Consider the following 20,859-nt stretch of genomic DNA (forward strand, 5'->3'; position numbering starts at 1 on the left):
TTCCCAATTCCATAGGGCATTTCCTTGGTGCCATACTCCTGCAGTCTCCATTGTATCTCTGCAGCACCCCTTGCGGCTGCTTCATGTGATACTGCCATGCTGAAAGCCTTGTCCAGCGTAAGATCCTTTTCTGATAGAAGCCGTTTCTGGGTTCCTTCACTTTGAAGCCCACACACAAACTTGTCCCTTAAAGTATCTGCTAGTCCCACTCCAAACTGGCAGTGTTTCGATAGCTTGCGCAGCTGTGTTAAGTACTCAGCATTGCTTTCATCTTTATGTTGGTTCCTTTTATGGAACTTAAATCTTTCTTCTATCAGCAGTGGTCTGGGGTTTAAGTGGTCCTGTAGGATTTCTACTATGCTTTCGAAATTCTTATTCACGGGCTTCTCTGGGGTTATTAGGTTTCGAAGTAACCCATATGTTTTTGCACCCATGGAATTTAATAAAACCAGTGCTTTCCTAGCATCTGGCACTTCATTCGCCCTTCAATATATTCCACATATGTCGCCCAATCCTCGACTTCATTGTCGAATGTAGAGATACTGCCACTCTTCGGCATCCCTGGGTGTGATTTAACTGTCAAAAATGGCGTCGCCCATGCTCTCCCTTCTTCACCGCTGGCACAAAATGGCGTCTCCCGTGTTTTCCTTTCTTCCTGCGCTCGCCCTTCTTCTCCGCTGCCTCTTCTATAAATGGTGTCTCCCGTGCGCTTCCTTCTTCTCCGTGGCTCAATGGCATCTCCCGCGCTCTCCCTTCTTTTCCCCGCAGACACTGTTCAGCCCTTGAGCCCTGGCTGTGCTCTGCGTGTTTTTTTTCTGTGCGCCATTCCCGTTTCCACCGCTCGGTCCTCAACCCGGCTGCTGCTTTATCCTCTCTCTCTCCGTTTTGTTTTTCCTCGACGCTGCTCAGTTTTCAAACCCCGGCTGCGCCCTGTGCGCTTCACCCTCTCTCTTACCCCGTCGACGCTGCTCGTCTTTTTCCCTGCTGTCGGTCGGCTCCAGCCGCCGCTGTCCTTGAAGGGTCTGCGCTGTACCTGTCATCAGTCTGTTGCTGATCGTCATGGCTGGGGAACCAATCCCGGCTCTCCACAGCCTCCCCTGCGATATTCACTCTCTGCCGGACGACTGGGCGATTGATCATGGTCGACGCCCGTGCTTCTGGCCTCGACTTTCTCCACCGCCCTCCCGGAGCGAATCCTCGAAGGAAACTGCAGAGTTGCAGGTAGATTCGAATCGACACTTGTCGCCACTGTTAGTTCTGTGATTCTGAGAGTATGATGTTTTTCAATAACTACACGGATGCTGTAACTTAACAATCAACAGGTGTTTACTGGAGTAGGGTAGACTCAAGACTGGGGTTCAGAGGCATGCTCAAGGTTTATATACAGGTGTTGTCACTGCCGGTACTACCGTATACAGGAGCTGTAAAAGTAGTTCTCTCTTACAGGTACATACACTGCAGAAGTGACGTATATTTGTTGGCTAATGTGATAGAATCCATTCGACACTATCGTCACAAACTAAAATTACTCCAATTACAGCACTGCAAATGGACCCAAATTGTTCCCTAGAAATGTGCACGGAGTAACTTTCCGTCAAATTGCTCACACTATGTGAAAGGCTATGGACCGTCGTTTTCTGTTTCTGCGCTCGCCAGCCTGATTTTATTTTCAATTAAAATGGAAAAAAAACAGGGGACAAGACTTGCTAGTTCGAGAGTGTGGAAGCTGAAACCCCGGACTTGATAATTTAGAATTACAGAGATGATAAACTCGATAAGAAGCATTACATACTCTCTCCTCTACTGGTTTAAGGTGACTAAGGAAATGAATTGTATTACATGATGTCCTTGTGTTTTACTTGTATTCAGGCAAATAATACACTGAGTCTGTCCATTTATGGTTGAATGCGGAATCCGTGGTCTTATTTCCTGTTGAAAAAAGTCGTGAGATTCGATCAGGATTCATATCTTACCTGTTTACAACCTCTAGCACACAATAAGGTGTTTGAGAAGAGATAAAAAGATGAATTGCTGTCTCCACCACTTACAGCTAATGCTGGAATTGTGTGTTAGTTGTGAGATTCGGCAGGATTGGGAGGGTGGGATAGATTCTGGTAACATTGGTGCTTTTTTAGATTATCAGAGCACTGGTTGAGAGCCCTGTGGCTCACCTGCAGGGCAGTGGGTGAGCTAAGATTTTGCCCAGTGGAGGCAGGGGTCTAACATTTAGTATTGCTGGGACTCGATTTTAAATTTAGAAAATTCAGATTATGGATCCAGGATTAAATGTAGCAGTTTTGCAGTCGGTGAGCTGAGGTGTTACAGTACAAAGTGATCGCCCCGGGTACTGCAGCGCTGCAGTAGCGGTTCTGAGGTTAATTGAAACGAGGGGGAGGGTGCTTTGGTTTAAGCAGAACTGGGAATGGTGTATTCGGAGCATAGGAGCGTGGACAATCCATTCCTTTGGCAGTACCGCAGAGGTAGAACGGGAGCCTTGCAGAAGTGGTGAGTGGCATTTGTTTTCTGGCAGGGGAATACATTAATAAAGCGTTTCAGAGTTTAACAACAACTGACTGCTCTAACAGACAAAAGTGGAATAAATTCAGAAGCGCTCAACGTGTCATTTTATTTACAAGATTCCATAAAAACGTTAAATTGTCTTATACTGATGGCTTGTGAATATTGGAATACCGAAGTGGCAAAAACGCAACGTAAGTTAACGAATGTCTGTTTTAAACAGTACAACCTGTACAGACAATCGTCAAGTAAATATATTAAACTGAACAAATGGAAACAACACAGCGAGTAAGTGCATTAAAGAGGGATTTTTCTTTGAACCAGATTTTATTTCTTACATAATGAAGGAAGTAGAAATTGGACCAAAATTCAGGTCGGAGGCTTCGCGCGGATGCAAGCCTCCAACCTGCACTGACCTAGCGCGCCGGCCATTGTGCACTGGGGCCGTGTGGGATTCCGATCCTGGGCCTGCTGCATCTGCCGGCATGCAGTGCTTGCATATCCCAGGGGCGCAGTTATTCTGAAGCGTCCCCTGGCATCACGTGGGCCATGGAGAGCCAATGGTAGCAGGGAATCTGTATTCATAGATTTGACAGAAAGACCTGTCAAATCTATGAATACAATGCAGCCCCAAAACATAACTAAAACATTTTAAAAAAAAATTAAAAGTCACATTTTAAAAATAATTATATATTACATAATATAACTACTTTAAACAATAATTAAAATTTTTGAAAAGTTGAATTACAGTTTCTAACGGGGCTAAAAATAAACTTACCTTTCTTTAAAGTATTTAAAAATAATAAACCTGTGGAAAAAATGCTTTAATTTTACTTAATTCACCACTTACCTTGTTAAAAGCAGGCCTTGCAACTGCTTTTTAAAAGCATAGCTCCTGGAGCCTTACCCTCCTGGATAAACCTGCAAAAAAATCAGAGGTTCCAGGTATACACACTGCCTCTCCAGCACATGTGTTCGACCTGCGAGCCGCTTCCTTTAAGGGAACGGAGGTTCTGGTTTCCCGTGCATGCACAATGCATGCAAGAATACGGGACTTTCGTTGGGCCTATGCGTGAGTACCCAACGTGGGGATCCGAATTTCTGGCCCATTATGTTTCTGGTAAAGTAATTTCATATGTGTGTTTACTTTGATTGTTTTTCAACATAATTTGAAAAATTGATTCAATGTACACAAGGGAATTTACAAATATTAAACTAACTTTCAAACTGGGCTGTTACTGGCAAATTAACTTTAACATAAAAATTGTGAGGTTATGCATTTTGGTAGGAAAAGTATAAACAACCGCTAAACCACAGAAAATACAAAACTGAATGGGGTTGAGTAGCAAAGGGATCTAGGGATACAGGTGTACACATCGTTTAAAGCAGCATCACAGGTCACCAAAACAAATACAAATTATAACAAAGCACTGAGATTTATTTAAAGGAGTATTGATTTCAAAAGTAATGAAGTTATGTTAAATTTGTATAGGAACATGGTCAGGCAGCACTGGGCTCAGTTTTGGGCTCCATACTATAAAAAGGGCCTAGGAGCCCTGGAGAAATTGCAAAAGAGATTGACAAGAGTATTACCAGAATTGAGTAATTACTGCTATCGTAAGATTGAACAGGTTGGGGCTTCTTTACTTAGAAAAAAGTAGATTTATAGGTGACTTGATATATATCATAAAATTATGAATGGGTTGGACAGGGTAAATGTGGAGAGATTGTTTCCACTTGTGGGAGTGATTAAATGACAAATGATGAATGTACAAAGCAAAAGTAGATGACAAAGGGGCAAGTAAAGAAACAAAAGGTATATCTAGAAGAGATGTAAATGTGAATAGCAAAATCATGAACAGGTGCCATCTCAAAGAATAGGGACAGAGTTTCGGTCTGAAATTGCTGAACTCGATGTTGAGTTCAGAATTTTGTAAAGGGCCTTATCGAAAGATGTGGTTCTGTTGCTCGAGCTTACTTTGAGCTTTGTAGGAACAGTGTGAGCAGCAGAGAACAGAGAGGTCAGAGGGGGAGTGGAGTGGAGAATTAACGTGACAGGCGACCAGAAGCTCGGCATCATTTTTGTGGACTGAATAAAAGTGTTCCGCACAGCATTCACCCAAACAGCGTTTGTTATCCCCAGTGAAGAGGAGTCCACATCTTGACAAACGAATTCCATATATTAATTGCAAGAAGTACCAATAAATCGCTGTTTCACCTGGAAGGAGTATTTGGGGCCCTGGACATTTGGAGGTATAAAGGCAAATGTTGCATCTCCTCTGTTTGCATGGAAAGCTGTCATGGGAAGGAGAGAGGGTGTTGTGGTGATTGAGAAGGGAACAAGGGCACAGTGTGAGCGATCCCTTCAGAATGCTGAAAGGGCAGGGGTGGGATAGATCAGTTTGGTGGTGGGATCACGCTGGAGGTGGCATCAATGGGGGAGGATAATCCATTGAATGTGGAGGTTTGTGGGTTGGAAGTGGATCGCTATTGTAGCTCTGGGAGGGAGGGGAAGGTGTGAGAGAAGAATTGCAGGAAATAGAACGGACACGGTCAAGGGCCATGGCAACCACGGTAGAGCGGATTCCTCGGTGAGGAAAAAGGAAGACATATTGGATGCACTATCATAGAAGGTGGCATCATCAGAACAGATGCGACGGAGAAGGAGAAATTGTGAGAATGGGATAGAGTCTTTACAGGAAGTGGGGTGGGAGAAAGTGTGGTCCAGGTAGCTGTGGGAGTCAGTGGGCTTATAGTGAATATTTGTCAATAGCCTATCCCCAGAAATTCAGATAGAGAATTCGAGGAAGGGAAGAGAAGTGTTGTTGAGGGAAGGGTAGATATTGGAAGCAAAGTAAATGACATTTTACAGTTCAGGGCAAGAGCAGGGTACGGCATGATGCAGTCATCAAAGTACTGGATAAAAAGGTGAGGGAGGAGACCTGAGTACGACTGGAAGAAATAGTGCTCCACATATCTCACAAAAAGCTAGGAACCATGCGGGTTCCCATAGCAAACACCTTTTAATGGGAGTCCACTTGCACTTAGAAGGACAAGAGCAGCAGGCGCATGGGAACACCACCACCTGCAAATTACCCTCCAATTCACACACTATCCTGACTTAGAACTATATCGCCGATCCTTCATCATTGCTGGGTCAAAATCCTGGAACTCCCGCCCTAATAGCACTGTGTGAGCGCTTTCAGCACACGGACTGCAGTGGTTCAAGAAGGCTGCTCACCACCACCTTCTCAAGGGCAATTAGGGATGGGCATTAAATGCTGGCATTGCCAGCGCCGCCAAAATCCCAAAACAAATTTAAAAAAAAGAAATCCCTCTGTGTTTCCCGGCACCTGGTTCTGAGAGTTTGAGTGAGGGAGAGATATTGGCCTTGCCCGGTCACTCTAACCATTACACTGCTATTACAAGCCATGCACTGCATACCAACATCGATCAATGCATCATCAATCGACTCATCATTCGATAAACTCCTATAGGTTACGGATGTTCTTTGTTCAGGTTAAAAGTTGTCTCCTCTAAGTCCTCTCCCCTTCTCTCCTGCCCTTAAATGTGTGACAGGCTGGGGTGCATTACCATGGATACTATCCCTTCTTTGCCCAAACAGTAAGTAATAGTAGGTTACTTGAATGTGTGGGCATCACACTGAGCCTAATCCTGATCTCGGCTGATGTGTACACAGGTTCATTTTCTCCAGAGCTACCTGGAAGTGTCCAGGAGCTGGTACATATACTGTTGTCTCCCTATCGAGGCGGTGCGGAGGTTAGGTGTAACACCACTGTCCCCAGCTCAGGCCTGCACACACCAGAAACAAGCTCTGAGTTACTGGAAAATAGAGATCTGAGTTAACAGGAACTGATCAGTGAACCTTCAAAGTCTTGAGCAGCAGAAAAAACCGCGACTAGGTTATTCTGGGGGTTACTGATGTGTGATCACATCATTGGAGCCCGTCAGTGAAAACGTCACACAAATCCCTTCTCATTTTACTAAAGTCACTGATTGTACATCATCATGCTTGATACGTCTGTTATTGAGGTTGTAACTAGCAGGATAGATATCGGGGAAACAATAGGTATATGCATTTTTAAATAACATTCAATAAGCTGCCACACAAGAGCTTTTTGCACAAAGATAGGGCTCATGGAATTGGTGGCATTGTTTGAGCGTGGATTAAGGATTGGTTAACGGACAGAAAACAGAGGGTGGGAATAAACGGGGCATTTTTGGGTTGGGATATACAGCGCTATCGAGTGTAACTGGTGGGGTATTGCAAGGATCAGTAATTGGGCCTCAGCTATTTACAATCTGTATTAATGACTTAGATGAGGAGACCAAGTACAATGTTTCCAAGTTTGCTGATGATGCAAAGTTTGGTGAGAAGGTAAGTTGTGAGGAGGACGCTAAGAGGCTGCAAAAGGATGTACACAGGTTAGGTGAGTTTGCAAGAACATGGCAGATGGAATATAGTGTGGAGAAGTGCAAGGGTATCCACTTTGGTAGGAAAAATTAAAAGGTATGATATTTTTTCAATGGCGAGAAATGATTGGAAAATGCTGGTTTTCAGAAGGGCATGGGCGGCCTTGTACCCGAGTCAAATAAATTTGAAATGCAGGTAAACAAGCAGTTAAGAAAGCAAATAGTATGTTAGCCTTTATTACAAAGGCATTGTAGTATAAAAGTAAAGAAGTCTTCCTATTTTTATATAGGGGCTTGGTGAGAACATACCTGGGGTACTGTGTACAGCTTTAGTCTTCTTTCCTCAGAGGGAGTGCAACAAAGGCTCACTAGACTGATTCTAGTGATGAGGGGTTGTCCAATAAGGAGAGATTAAGGAGAATAGGACTATGTTTCCTAGCGTTTAGAAGAATGAGAGGTGTTCTCATTGAAACATAAAATTCGTAAGGGACTTGGCGTGGTGGAAGCTGGGAGAATGTTTCCCCTGGCTGGGGAGTCTAGAACTAGGGTTCACAGACTCAGAATAAGCGGACAGCCATTTAGAACTGAGATGAGGATACATTTATTCACACAAAGAGTTGTGAAGCTTTGAAATTCTGTACCCCAGAGGGCTGTGGATGCTCAGTCGTTGAGCATATTCAAGACATATGTCAATAAGTTTCTGGATAGTAAGGGGTTTGGGGATAGTGAGGTAGAAGGTCAGCCATGGTCCTGATGAATGGTGGAGCATGCTCGACCGACCGAATGGCCTACTCCTGCTCCTATTTCACATGATCTTATGTGTATGTTAAAAAGTAAAATCTAAAGAGCACCATTCACTTGCTGAAGTGTTTCTGATCCTCTGTCCTACAGGAGCTGAAAAGATTGAGAGAAAGGTGAATATCCAATCCAAACCTATACGGTCTGACACTGTGATCACAGTTTATATCCTGCAGTGAGTGACTGAATCAATCCCGTTCAAACAGGTACCTGGACAAAGGTGAGGAATATACAGGTGATGATGAAGAGCGAGGTGAAGATGGAGAGGTACTGGTGTCTGCAAGTCTGAAGTACACAATGTTTCGAGGCCCGTTACTCTACACAGCATGGAAGGAAATGAAACAGATCATCTCTGCAGGTAAGAAACTCCACAGCTATGTGTTAACTTTCTGTAGTGTCCTGCTCACTTCCCCCTCTCCTGAAGGTGCTGCCTGTTGCTGGTACCGAGCACTGGGGCAACAGCCTCTTGGGCCTCACTCAAGTGACTATTCTTTATGTTGGATCATAGATTGAGCGATTCAAACATCTTCAGAACATCTTCTTATTTAACATCCAGAAACTTGCACTTTCCAGTAGGGCTCACTGGACAGTGATCAGACTGGGACCCTGTAATATCTGTTTCCTATATACTGGAGTCTGGGAGTATATCTAACTGTACACTGTACCCAGTTTGTAATATCTGTTTCCTATATACTGGAGTCTGGGAGTATATATAACTGTACACTGTACCCAGTCTGTAATATCTGTTTCCTATACACTGGAGTCTGGGAGTATATCTAACTGTACACTGTACCCAGTCTGTAATATCTGTTTCGTATATACTGGTGCCTGGGAGTATATCTAACTGTACACTATACCCAATCTGTAATATCTGTTCACTATATACTGGAGTCTGGGAGTATATCTAACTGTACACTGTACCCAGCCTGTACTTTTTACTGCTAAACTAATTATGGACTGAGTGCTGAATCCTGTTATACAGACATCCGATATTAACCTGTGTACTTCCACCTACCTCTGTCCAAATTATTTGACATGATGTAATTTGTATTTCCCCCAGTCTCAGCCTCACTGACCCTGGACCCAAACACAGCGCATTGTAGACTCCTCCTGTCTGAGTACCGGACCAGTGTGAGACTCGGTGAAAGAGGATTACTAATTCCTGATAACCCACAATGATTCGATTCTACTGGCTGTGTCCTGGTGTCACAGGGTTTCACATCAGTGAAACACTACTGGGAGGTGGAGGTCGGGGACAAGGCATAGTGGAGTTTGTGTGTTGTCAGAGAGTCAGTTAAACGGAAGGGATAAGTAATACTGGCGCCTAAAATTGGACACTGAGCTATGCATCTGAGAAATAGGAATAAATATAGAGCCGGTGATCACCGATTTGTCCTCCTGCCCCCGATGTTAACCCCTGGACCATTGGAGATTAGCTGGATTATGAGGGAGGACAGGTGAACCTTTACAATGCTAATGATATGTCCGATCTCTAAACTTTCAGTGACACATTCACTGAGAAACTCTTTCCTTATGTTAATCCTGGATTGTGCGATGAGGGTAAAAATTCTGCCCCTCTTAATGTGCGTCATTTCGAAACGTAGGTTCCTAAACAGATGTGTCAGAGTACGGAGAGAATGTGTCCACTGCTGGGCGAATATTGCACATCTCACACAGGAACTTGGGGACATAGCAGGAAACAGTACCGGGAAAGGAGCTTCACAATAAATGGTGGGTTCAAGAGTGTTGGGCTGGTAAAGTGTAAGTGATCCTTGCACTGAGCACCTGGGCTATGATCACGGACTGGGACATTTGTTACTGTGCATGTTGAAGAGGTTCAAACGTGAGCACCTGGTCGCTCGCATCAGCTGTCCAATCTGGAACGCTTCAGGCCTGGTCCTTCCAGCGTGAGAGGCCCTGCTGGTCTTTATGAATCCGGGGGCCTTGTTACAAATTCCAGCAGAGCCGTTCAGCATCAGGAAACTGGAGTAACGGCATCCCGGGGTCGCACTGCACTGTTCAAACTCATGCAAGGACTAGCAGTAGTAAAAAATACATAAAATATACAACAGTTTTATATAAATGTATAAAATTGTTTGCAGGTGGGCTGAAGCAACAAGGGTTCGCTGAGTTACATCTAATGGTTGTTATATGAGAAGAGGAAATTGCATAAGCTGGCTGCAGACCAGCTGGAGATCTACATAACTTGGACACAGCCCATGTGCTACACCACAACCCGGGGGCACTAAGATATTTTCAGGCCTTGGCATGTCTGAGCCAACCATCGGTAGATGTAAAACTTTCATTAAGATGTTATTCTGGGGCAGGCCTTTGAATTCTTATTGTTGGAAATATAATTCTAAATCCTGCATCAATTATAGATATTGATTAAGACTCATGTAATAATGTTCTACCATATAATAAATCATTCTTTGGCTTATAAAGCCAAGGGTTATGTCTGACGTTACTTACTAGTTAAAAGAACCACTAAGTTAAATTTAAAGGAGTAGAGTTTCTGCTTGTTATATCAGTGAAATCCGGGTGAAATTAGCTGAACCTGTGCAGAAGCTCGTGGAAATTCAAGTGTGAGTTACGTCAAGCATAAACCAAATTTCCGTGAACTTTAACGCTGTTTTCAAAGTCATTCTTCCCGAAGCCGGCCCCGCCCACAACGCTGGCCTCGCCCCAGATGGAAATAATGAGCCTGGCGAGCTTCTGCCGATTGTTTCCATTCCAGGAGGGTCTTCGAATTGAGCTTTTCTCAGGCGCACAGGCACTAGTCGGCACGGTATAAAAGTTTCTACAGGTAGAAACACTCATTCATTAAGAAATTTACAAGTGTACACCAATAAAACTATTAAATGGTTCGTATATTTAAAAAAATAATATTCAGTGCAGTAAAATTCAGAGGTGTGAGTGAATCAAACAGCTTAAACTCAGTTCCCAGCTCTAACCGTCATTTGTATTTCCCCCTGAGTCCTTTGGTTGAGGGAGAGAAGCTCTTCCTGGTTTGGTCCTCAGCACCCAAGTGGCCCAAATTGGCACCAATCTCACTCGAAACGGCCACCTTGGCCCAGTTGCTGGAACTCTTGCCTTTGAAGCAGCACAAAATTCCTGGGCTGGTGTGTGTCCCAAGTGGAATGCCAGTCTGAGAAGGTGCCTGGAATTGGAGTGGACTCTGGAACAATCCAAAATCTGTCACAGGGTCGCGGACGTTGCGAGATCAATTCAAGTTGTTTCCTTCTTATATAAAACTGCTTTATTGGAAATTGCCTCTAACCTATTTTCTAATGTACTGTCAATTTCAGAGGCTATTAGTGTAACACCATGACCATTGTCACCGGCTTCCTCAGCTTTTTATATACTTTTTCCAACCTCACTCAATCCATGTCCCCACATTCCAGACATTACTTTGACACTGGAGTTGCAACCACCAACTGATCTATTGTGGTTCACAGCCGCCATGAGCCAAAGCCCATTTGATTTCTAGGGGGCTCCTGCTGCAAGGCATCAGCCATCCCCCTCTGAACATACTGCCACTGAAGGAACTATACAGACAAGTAAGATTGTGGACGTTAAATAATGAAGTGTTTAGTCGCCAAAGCTGGGAACGGCGAAAGTAAAATTTTTTTTAGTGTTACTAAAGTATTATGAACAATGGACATCCTGGAGAGATTTATGTTAGACATCTTGGGGAGTTAAGAGTTAAAGTCGAACCTCTTTTCATCTTGGGTCAACAGTTATTTCAAGATATATAGGATGGCTTTGAAGTATCGTGAGAGGAATGCAGAGTGAAAAGACGTGTGATTGTATCCCTGAGTAACGTGAATCACCTGGGCATGATTCATTAAAGGATTTCAATTTGGTATCGATGTACATTCTATTGAAAGTCAGGAAAGTGTAGGTGAGAATCATTGATGATGGTTTCCTTTGGAGATGTTTGCTTATTACCAACAGAAAGAATAATGTATTGGACAGCCTGGCAACGACCCGAAATTGGAACTTGCAGGGGTGCTGAGACAGGTCTCCGAACTTTTGATAAGATAATTTAAAAGATCAGGAATGGCATGTGTTATGATATTGGGATACCGGTGTGTTTGCAAATTTGGTATATTACACATGAGGCAATTTGCATGTGCTACTGCATTGTAAAAATGCACAGAGGAATGAGTCTCAGACATGCTCAGGTACTTTACCTCAGTGCGACTTGAAATGGTTAATGTGGCCCCGGAACGTAAGATTTTTTTAAATAAATGCAATGACATAAGCTCCATAGCGAAACTAACCTTCTAATGAAGCAATATGGCGTTAAACGCACTGGTACCTATACAGGGATGGGAATTGAAGTAAAGAGAGACATAGAATTTCAATTTCCAAAATCCAGGGTTGAATTCCTTTGAGTTGACAGTGAACTTGGGGTGACTGCAAGGGAGTGGGGAAAATACTTAGCAAGAATATGTACAAAATGGATACTGTCACAAGGGGAGCGGGATAATAGTTTATGTCTCTGATTTCTTGATATTGTGCTGTATATCAATAAAGTCTGTTCCGTATACTCTACCATCGACTGTCTCTTGCTTATTCGAAACGTGTTGTTGTGAACCATAGAAGGATGGAGGTTGAATTTGGTGAACATTTGCCACTGAACTGGTTTGTTGTGACAGATTAGTGAGATCCGTCCAATGTCAGGAAAAAATAACATGGGCATGCATCTCACATGTTGTTGGTGCTCAAGAGTCACCAGCGATAATGTGATTTAGATCAAAATGTTGTCATAGTCATCACTATAATGTTAGGACTATTAATACTTAGAGTTTGGAAATTATTCAGGTGAAGTTGTTCCTAATCAGCTGTTGTCACCTCTTCGCATGACCAGGCTCCCAGGTTTGTCCCCCAAGCCCCTAAAACGGAGATAGACAGTTTCCTAGCTGATAAGGGAATTGGGGGTTACGGGGAGCGGGCAGGGAAGTGGACGTCAGTCTAGGTTCGGATCAGCCATGATCCTATTGAATGGCGGAGCAGCCCCGAGGGGCCCTATGGCCTACTCCTGCTCCTACTTCTTATGTTCTTATGTTGTACTCTGCCCCTTTGACATCAGTCTACTGACCCTGATTTAGTGGGGCATCATCTAAGACCACTTCGGAATAACCAGAGTGTTCATAGCATTGTGTAACATGCAACAGAACTCTTTGCTGTCGGAGATTGTGACGTCCGGTACCGCAGACTGTCCAGGCACCTGAATTTACTCTTACCTGTGGATCAGTAGGAGCAGGAATTCTCCTCTAAGTCGCACAAGGAATCTTTCAATTTCCCCTAACTTGGGCTTTTCCCTTTTCCGTCAATCTACTTACCTTGCGCTAGGAATCAATTCCTTGAAGGTCCCAAGCTGCACCCTTCTGCCACGTGGTTTCAACGACCCAAGAGCAGCTTTTCAGCGACTTCTCGGCAGTTTTCGTGAGATAACACAGCAGGTGAGGGGCTAATTCTTCCCGGCCGTTAAATTCGGCGGAGCCTGCGCACTGCTTCACCCAAGCACGCACGCCACTCACTCTCCCGCCCTAGAGTTAAATAAAGTCCAGAAGATATGTTATTTCCGCTACTACTCTGGCCCAAATATTACTCGCTCTGTCGTTTGTGTCCAACATTTCAGATCTCCAGTCAAAACTAAAGACATGAAATCCTGATGCATGATGTGGTCAATGAATCCCTTCAATTCAACAAAGTGGGAGCTCGACAGACTTCTCAGTTTATGAGGCATTGTTTTAATATCTATAAATATTGGCTCCTTCCAAAAAAGGATAGTTTAATCGTTCTCCTATCAGAGACATTAAATCCACCGATTGTCAATCCATGTGCATTAACATTCCAAATAGACAGTCCTCTTCAAAACACAACTAGTTAGGTTTCAGCTTCATGAATTTTCAAACAAAGGCATGGTCAAAAACTAATAAAACACCCTAAAAAATATACATAGTTTATTTTTTCACAGACTGACAGGTATGCACAGTTAACTTCATCACTGCAAGGAGAACAATGGAATTATCTTAATGAAATTCACGATCACGTATGGCTCAGCGTTTTAAAGGGTTTACTTAATTGATATTCGATTGGTCAAACTGCTCATCAATCTGTTAATCCTTCTTTTATTTCCGTGCAAGGCCTCTTAATGCCTCCAGAAATCTAACATTTCTGCATATCTGTGAGGCTGCTCAGCTGTATACAACAGACGTTCTGTGTTGACCTGAATGTTCTTCAAACTCACTCGCATTGAGCCCCCTTAATATAAATTATATATATATATTATATATTAAAGAAGACAGAGTACATTCTTTATGTAACTAAGATCTAGATAACGCTAATCCATCGAAATAACTGCATTTATTCCATCAATTATCTTGCATGAATTTATAATTAAATATCCTCAGTTTCAGGAGTCGTGTAACATGACTGCAGTAATAGGAGAGGTGGAAAAAAATTTGTAACGTTTGATGACAATAATTTTCTAGAGTCCTTACTCTTTTAACAAGCAAAATCATTGCAAAATATCCCTGGTTAGTAGCAGTGAATATGACACGCCTTAATCTGTTCATTCAAATGACTGTAACTAATGAGAATTATTGTGTAATGCTCATGAGTCACTTGAGGTTTCTCTTAGGTATAAATAAGATCTTAGTTTGAAAGCAAATATCTGCCTCTACATAATTGTTACCGGCAACGTCGCTTCTCTCTAAATATGGGACAGCCAGTGATCATACAGATAGAAAACATTTACTATCCGATTCTTGCAATAGTTGGTGTTCCTGGTAAGCCGCTGATAATCAGTTAATACTAATCTTTAACACTGCTTTTCTGTATCACTGTTCCTGCTGTCGGTGTAAGGATATTATCTGTTTGCTTTGATGTGTTTTGATTTTCAGATGCTGGTTACTGGCATCACATAAATAACTCAATTGGCTCCACGTTTCTCTCATACTGTTAATGTAACAACCTGAGAGGAAGCACAGTTTACTCTGAGAATTTAATTTCAGCAATTTATTGCGAATGTCTCGGTCTTGATAGACTTTCTTGCAGTTATGTGTCTGGGACAATTATTGGTATCGGCTTGAGTAGCCAAAACAGCAATACTGAAAGGGATTCACGAAGGCAGCTCAAGAAAAAGCAAAGAAAATTATCTGTTACATTTTTGTGAAATCAGAAGAACCAGAGAAGTTTCTCCCGGACCCACAAGTAAACTCTGGCTCACTGCTGGCGTACTGCAGCCTCCCTGGGATTGCTTCCCACCTGTAGACCTAACGGCTCTCAGATCAGCATCGGAGTTGACTGATTTCCCCCTTTACCAACAGGGAGCGGCTCCAGGCGCACTTCTGGCGCATGCAGCTGGCCAGTAGCGTGTAAACAAGTCAGAAAGCCGAACCCCATCTGGGAATTTTTGTGTGCAGAACCCATATTTGGTGCAACTCGAAGTTTTCGGTGTGTTTATACCATATCTATAAACTGTGGAATAGATTTCTGTCTTTACCACCTGGTCAGTTTGAGTCACTTTGGTGGAGCGCAGAGTGGTGCGGGGGAATTCAATCAAAATGAAATTTAGGTAAAACGTGTGGCCAATTCGCTATCGCCAGTTTTACGCCACTTCCCCAGACCAATTTGATGCCCACGGTCACTAGTGTTCTGAGTTGGGACAGGAGCATGGAGTGTTATCATTGCTACTGACTGTGGATAACAACGGGTTTATGTGGCCACTATGTGTTGGTGCCAGGCGAGGTCATTTATCTCTGGCAACTACTCGGTAATAGAGCTTATAGTGAAACCTGAGGCATTTGTTCTGAAACTGTGCGATATATTGGGCCATATGTTCCGATCCCTACAGGTGTGTATGCACTGTCTACCCACTCATAGGGACATCATCGGAAATGCCGGTTTCAGACATGCACAGCCCATGCGCTGACAACCGACATTTCCGATCTGTCAGGAATGTTCTTGAAAGATCGGACGCCTGCAATAGAGAAAAACCTCTGAAAGCAGACAGTTCCGCTTTCTGCAGAACCTCCGCTCGCAGTAAACCCTTAAAAATCTTACACCTGCTAAAAGCGTAAGGCCTGCTTTTTCCAGGATAAGAGTTGAAAAAAATTAAACAGGAAAATATTATTTTCATTCATTTGTCATTTAAAAATACTTTAAAAAGGTACATTTATTTTTCGCCCCATAAAACACTTTAATTACTTATTTACAAAAAATAAATTTTTGTTTAAAATATTTAATTTATTGTAATTTCAACCAATTTTAAAAAGGTGAGTTACAAAAGTATTTACCGTTTTACTATGTTTTTGGGGTGATCTCCATTCATATATTTTACAGGTCGATCTGTCAAGTGTTTGAAGGGAGATTCCCTTCTCCAATTGGTTCCCCATGGCCCACGTGATCCCTGGGACGCTGGCGAATCGCATGTCTCTCTGGGATACGTGGACCCTGCATATTTCGAGTTGGAGAGCCCCAGGAGCGGAAGCGTATGCGTCTCGGGAGCCTTCAGGTAAGTTCGTAGATTTTTCCAAATCGGAGACCTGCGCACGGAGGAGGGCTCCGTTCAGAAAATACGGCCCATTATTTTGATTGAAGCTGCAGTCAGTTAGTGTTCTGAGGCCGCAAAACAAAATGAGGCAAGTGCCATTAAAGCACGTCCAGCTACTGCTGCGCTGTTGTAATTCTAAATCCAAGTGCTGATTTCCCCGGTAACCATGGGATAGATTTTAGTCCTTACATCCGTGATGTTCTGCATCGCCTCAGCCAAGTACAAAAAGCCAAATCCTCCGCGGAGCATGGGATTCCCTAAGAATAACGGATTGTCCTCCATTACTAGCAATCGAAGAAAGTCGGGCGGGTTCTGTTAACACCTGCAGTCATAGCTGCCAGATTTCCCTTTCTAGATAAAGTGGTAGAACGGCGCCACCGTGTCTGCGTCTCACCCCCCGTCTGATGTTCAGTTCCATTAATTTCAATATCTATCGAGGCGTTTAACAGGCGGCCGATGTGCTACCTCCTGTTCAGTGCTACAGCCCAATAACAATTTCTACCCACAGAGTCGGCCTATATTGCTAAACACTACAATCTCTCCCAAGTTTCCTATGCACAGTAGATGTACAGTAATTGCAATTGTTCTGCTACAGATATCCCACCATAGCTTTGAAAAAACATCTTTGTAATCCAGGAGAAACTTTGTAAAGAGTTAAATTTACCGCAGGAGATCGGCAGGACCCTCCCCAGTAGTTGTATTTAACATTGTTGCTGCAGGTACTTCAATCATGATGCCGGGGTCATTTTCACCATCAGCAATGGACTGAAAGGCGGGCGGGGTTTACAATGGGCTGGTCGGCCCGTTCTTCACATTATCCTCCATATGGTAAAGGTGAAAATTACCCTTTTTACTGGTGCTATTTTTCCGTTCGATGAACCAAGAGATAAATAGTTCAAATCAACAATAGACTTTAATTGATCTGTTGGTAGTTTAAAAAAACTATTATTATTTACGAAAACTGGAGGAAAGAGTAATACGGTGTCACAGATGGATGATAGATCAACTGGGATATGGTCCTTATATTGGATGTCCTTTCAGTCACAGTGATTTCCAATGCTATGTCTCTACAAACTGCAGTTCCCGCAGGTTAGGGTTAAACCCTTGACAGAGATGTGGATCTGAGACAGAAGCTATTGCTTTTTACATTATTCGTCTCGGTCTGGACGCCAAAGAACCATTTTATGTCGTCAAATGGGGGACAATGATTATTTTGTCGAAAGGTCATCGAGCTGAAACGTTAACTCTGTTTCTCTTTCCACAGAAGCTGCCTGACCTGCTGAATATTTCCAGCATATTCTGCATTTATTTCAGATTCCCGGCATCCACAGTGTTTTGATTTTGATAATAATTATACTTGGATTCAAATACACAGCTTGAAATACATTTTGGACTATTGTTGAGATATTATTTAAGGAGAGCTATTCATGCAGCAACAGCTATCTGGGGTTCGAAATTCTTGGGCGGAATGGCAAGGGTTGCCTGTTGTACGCCCCTCCCAATATTCAGCTCCATTGGTCTAAGCAACTGAACATCGAGCGGGCAGATAACGGGCACATTACCGCCCAAAACAATCCTGGTCCAGTTTGCAAAGCACAGTCATTCTTTCCAGAGCCCCGCTTGATATTAATAGCTGTTGCACATTAATACTAAAATAAATTTCAAATGTCCTTTGCACCTGAGGCAATCCAGCATCCACGTTTATAATAATCGGCCGTACATTCCGATCCCTACGGGTGTGTACGTGATGTGTACCTACCCGTAGGGACATGGGAAATTCCGGTTTCAGGCATGCACAGTGCATGCGCTGAAAAACCGGCATTTCCGATCTGTTAAGAATGCTCTTGTCAGATCGGACGCCTGCCCTAGAGAAGGGATTTTGCGGGCAGATAGCTCCGCTTTCTGGAGAACCTCAGCCCGCAGAAAACCCTTAAAAATCTTACGCCTGGTAAAAGCAGTTGAAAAAAGTAAAAAAAAATGTTCAGCCATTTTTCATTTCAAAAGACTTTTAAAAAGGTAAGTTTATTTTTAGCACCGTAAAAAACTTTAATTATTTTTTTCAAACAATTAAATTTATATTTAATATTTTTTTTTTGTAATTTCAACTAACTTTAAAAAGGGGATTTAAAAAATGTATTTAATGTTTTACCATATTTTTGGGGTGATCTCCATTCATATATTTGACAGGTCTATCTGTCAAGTGTATGAAGGGAGATTCCCTAGTCCTATTGGTTCGCCATGGCTCACGTGATCCCAGGGACGCTTGCGAACCGATGCGCCTCTGGGATATGTGGGCCCTACAGATTTCTTGTTGGAGAGGCCTTGGATCGGAAGTAGAGGTGCCTCGGGAGCCCTCAGGTACGTTGTTAGATTTTTCCAGATCCGAGGCCTCCGCACGCAGGAGGCCTCCGAACGGAAAATATTGCCCAATAACTGATAAATTACCGAAATTCGATCTGTTCATACTCAGACCCCACATAGCTTCCGTCGTTTAACTGGCTGCTTTGCTGTAAGCGATTCGGACGGTCCATAGTTGGACACGAACCAACATTAAATGTTTTCCATTATATTGTGCTCATGAAACAATGTATCATGAGAAATATTTCTTTGCTGGTCATTTGCTGAGGAAAAGCACCGAAAGAACGCCAAGAGTTTACACTTGCTACCAGAAGACTAAACGTTATATTGCAGGCAGAGTCGTGTTATCACACTGAAAACTACAATGCATCATAATTGAGGAGATTTGACATGAGGAGATACTGGGAAACATTTTCATTCGAACGTTTGGCTTAAATCTTGTGTTGAGGTTCGCCCGCCCGATATTATCATTTAGTGGATCAGTAACGGTGGTTTCCACCTGAATAGACAGATAGAAAGCTACCCGACAATGTGTGTGGAGGGACAGGGATAAGCAGGTCATCTGCCCTTTTGACCTGTTTGCAACTAGCTGAACATTCTGTTGATGTGAATGAAAATGAAAATCCTGCGGTGTCAATTGCGGCCACCAGTCGGTAACCCCATCATTGTTCCGGCATTCACTGCAGCATCGTATTCATTTGAAGTAACTCTGAATAACTTAGCGATGTGCATTTATAGAAATGAATCTTGTTAGAATTACTGGGCTTATCCGCGAGATTGGGAGAAATAGAGAGAAAGAGAATTGAGCAAAAAGAAAACTTTCCATTAATTTCATACAAAGAACTGTTGACTGATCATCCTGTCAGTGTGAGGAGAGTTAGTAATTTAATTCCCACTTTTTTTTGCAGCTAATCTGGTGACAATTGTTATTCTCTCCCGTGGAAAGTGCGGTCTCTCCAAATGCATCACCCGTTACCTGGTGGCCATGGCGGCGGCTGATCTAATGGTCCTGATAGTTGATGTAATTCTGTATGAGATAAACGATGCTTTTTTCCCATATTCATTCCTGAATTACACTCCTATTTGTAGTCTCAATAACGCCTTGTATTATTTTTTCATTGATTGCTCTGTCTGGCTAACTGTGGCTTTCACCTTTGATCGATTTGTCGCAATTTGCTACCAAACATTGCAAACAAAATATTGCACCGAAAAAACTGCAGTTGTGGTGATAGCAGTGGTTTGTTCCTTAAGTGTTTTACAAAATTTTCCTATCTACTTTATATACGAACCTCGGGAAATAATTGACAATGTACCATGGTCCTGCTATGTAAAATCGAGCTTCTACACCTTACCCATATGGGTAGCATTTTTGTGGCTGGAAGCCATTTTAACCCCATTTGCACCATTTGTGTTGATCGTGCTGCTCAATACCCTGACCATCAGGCACATTGTACTGGCCAATAGAGTGAGGAGGGGACTCCGAGGGAACAAAAATGTTCAGAGTCACACTGATCCAGAGATGGAGAACCGAAGGAAATCAATCATTTTACTGCTCGCTATATCTGGCAGTTTTATACTCTTATGGATGGTAAATTTCATAGTTGTCATATGTGTGCAATTTACAGATACTCAATTTATAGAAGCAAATTTCAACGACTCTTTCACCATTGCGGAACAATCCGGGTATATGCTTATGTGTTTGAGTGCTTGCACAAACACGTTTATTTATGCAGTGTCCCAGAGCAAATTCAGAGAGGAATTAAAGAATGTGATTCAGCGTCCCCTGGCTCTCATTACTAATTTAACCAAATAAGTTAAATGGCTTCACAGAACTAAAATGCAATTCCATGAATCGAAAGCAAGCAGAAATTGTTCGATTGACATCTACAAACTGGAATCTCTAAATGAAATGGAAGCTGCCATCTGTTTACCATATTAGATGTCATATTGCAGGAGATCAAAGGTGCTTGGGATATTATTAACTTTTGCCGATAATGTACGTCAGGCGAAGTCAGATCTGAACAACCAAATAATAGTTTCAGTTTCACAATAAAATCAATTAGACAAACATATTTGTTGCTTTTAACTGATCTAAGCCCAACACTGGTTTCCTTAACATACCCCACACTCCCTGCTCCCTTCAGTAACACGTGTAGTTAACTGTTGAAAGAGCCATCAATTCC

General features: G+C 42.8%; 1 protein-coding gene across 1 annotated transcript; it reads left to right on the forward strand.

Moving 5' to 3' along the window:
* The first annotated feature begins 14,459 nt into the window (after window positions 1-14,459).
* LOC147095644 (uncharacterized) lies at window positions 14,460-20,489 on the forward strand. The gene is made up of 2 exons (XM_085973983.1): window positions 14,460-14,552; window positions 19,585-20,489. The coding sequence occupies exons 1-2, from the start codon at window positions 14,483-14,485 to the stop codon at window positions 20,487-20,489; spliced, it is 975 nt and encodes a 324-aa protein (XP_085830109.1). The 5' UTR covers window positions 14,460-14,482.
* Window positions 20,490-20,859: the final 370 nt, after the last annotated feature.

Source organism: Somniosus microcephalus, unplaced genomic scaffold (genome assembly GCF_052327205.1).
Source record: "Somniosus microcephalus isolate GS21.2 unplaced genomic scaffold, FLI_Smic_1.0 unresolved_chr1, whole genome shotgun sequence".
Taxonomy (NCBI): Eukaryota; Metazoa; Chordata; class Chondrichthyes; order Squaliformes; family Somniosidae; genus Somniosus; species Somniosus microcephalus.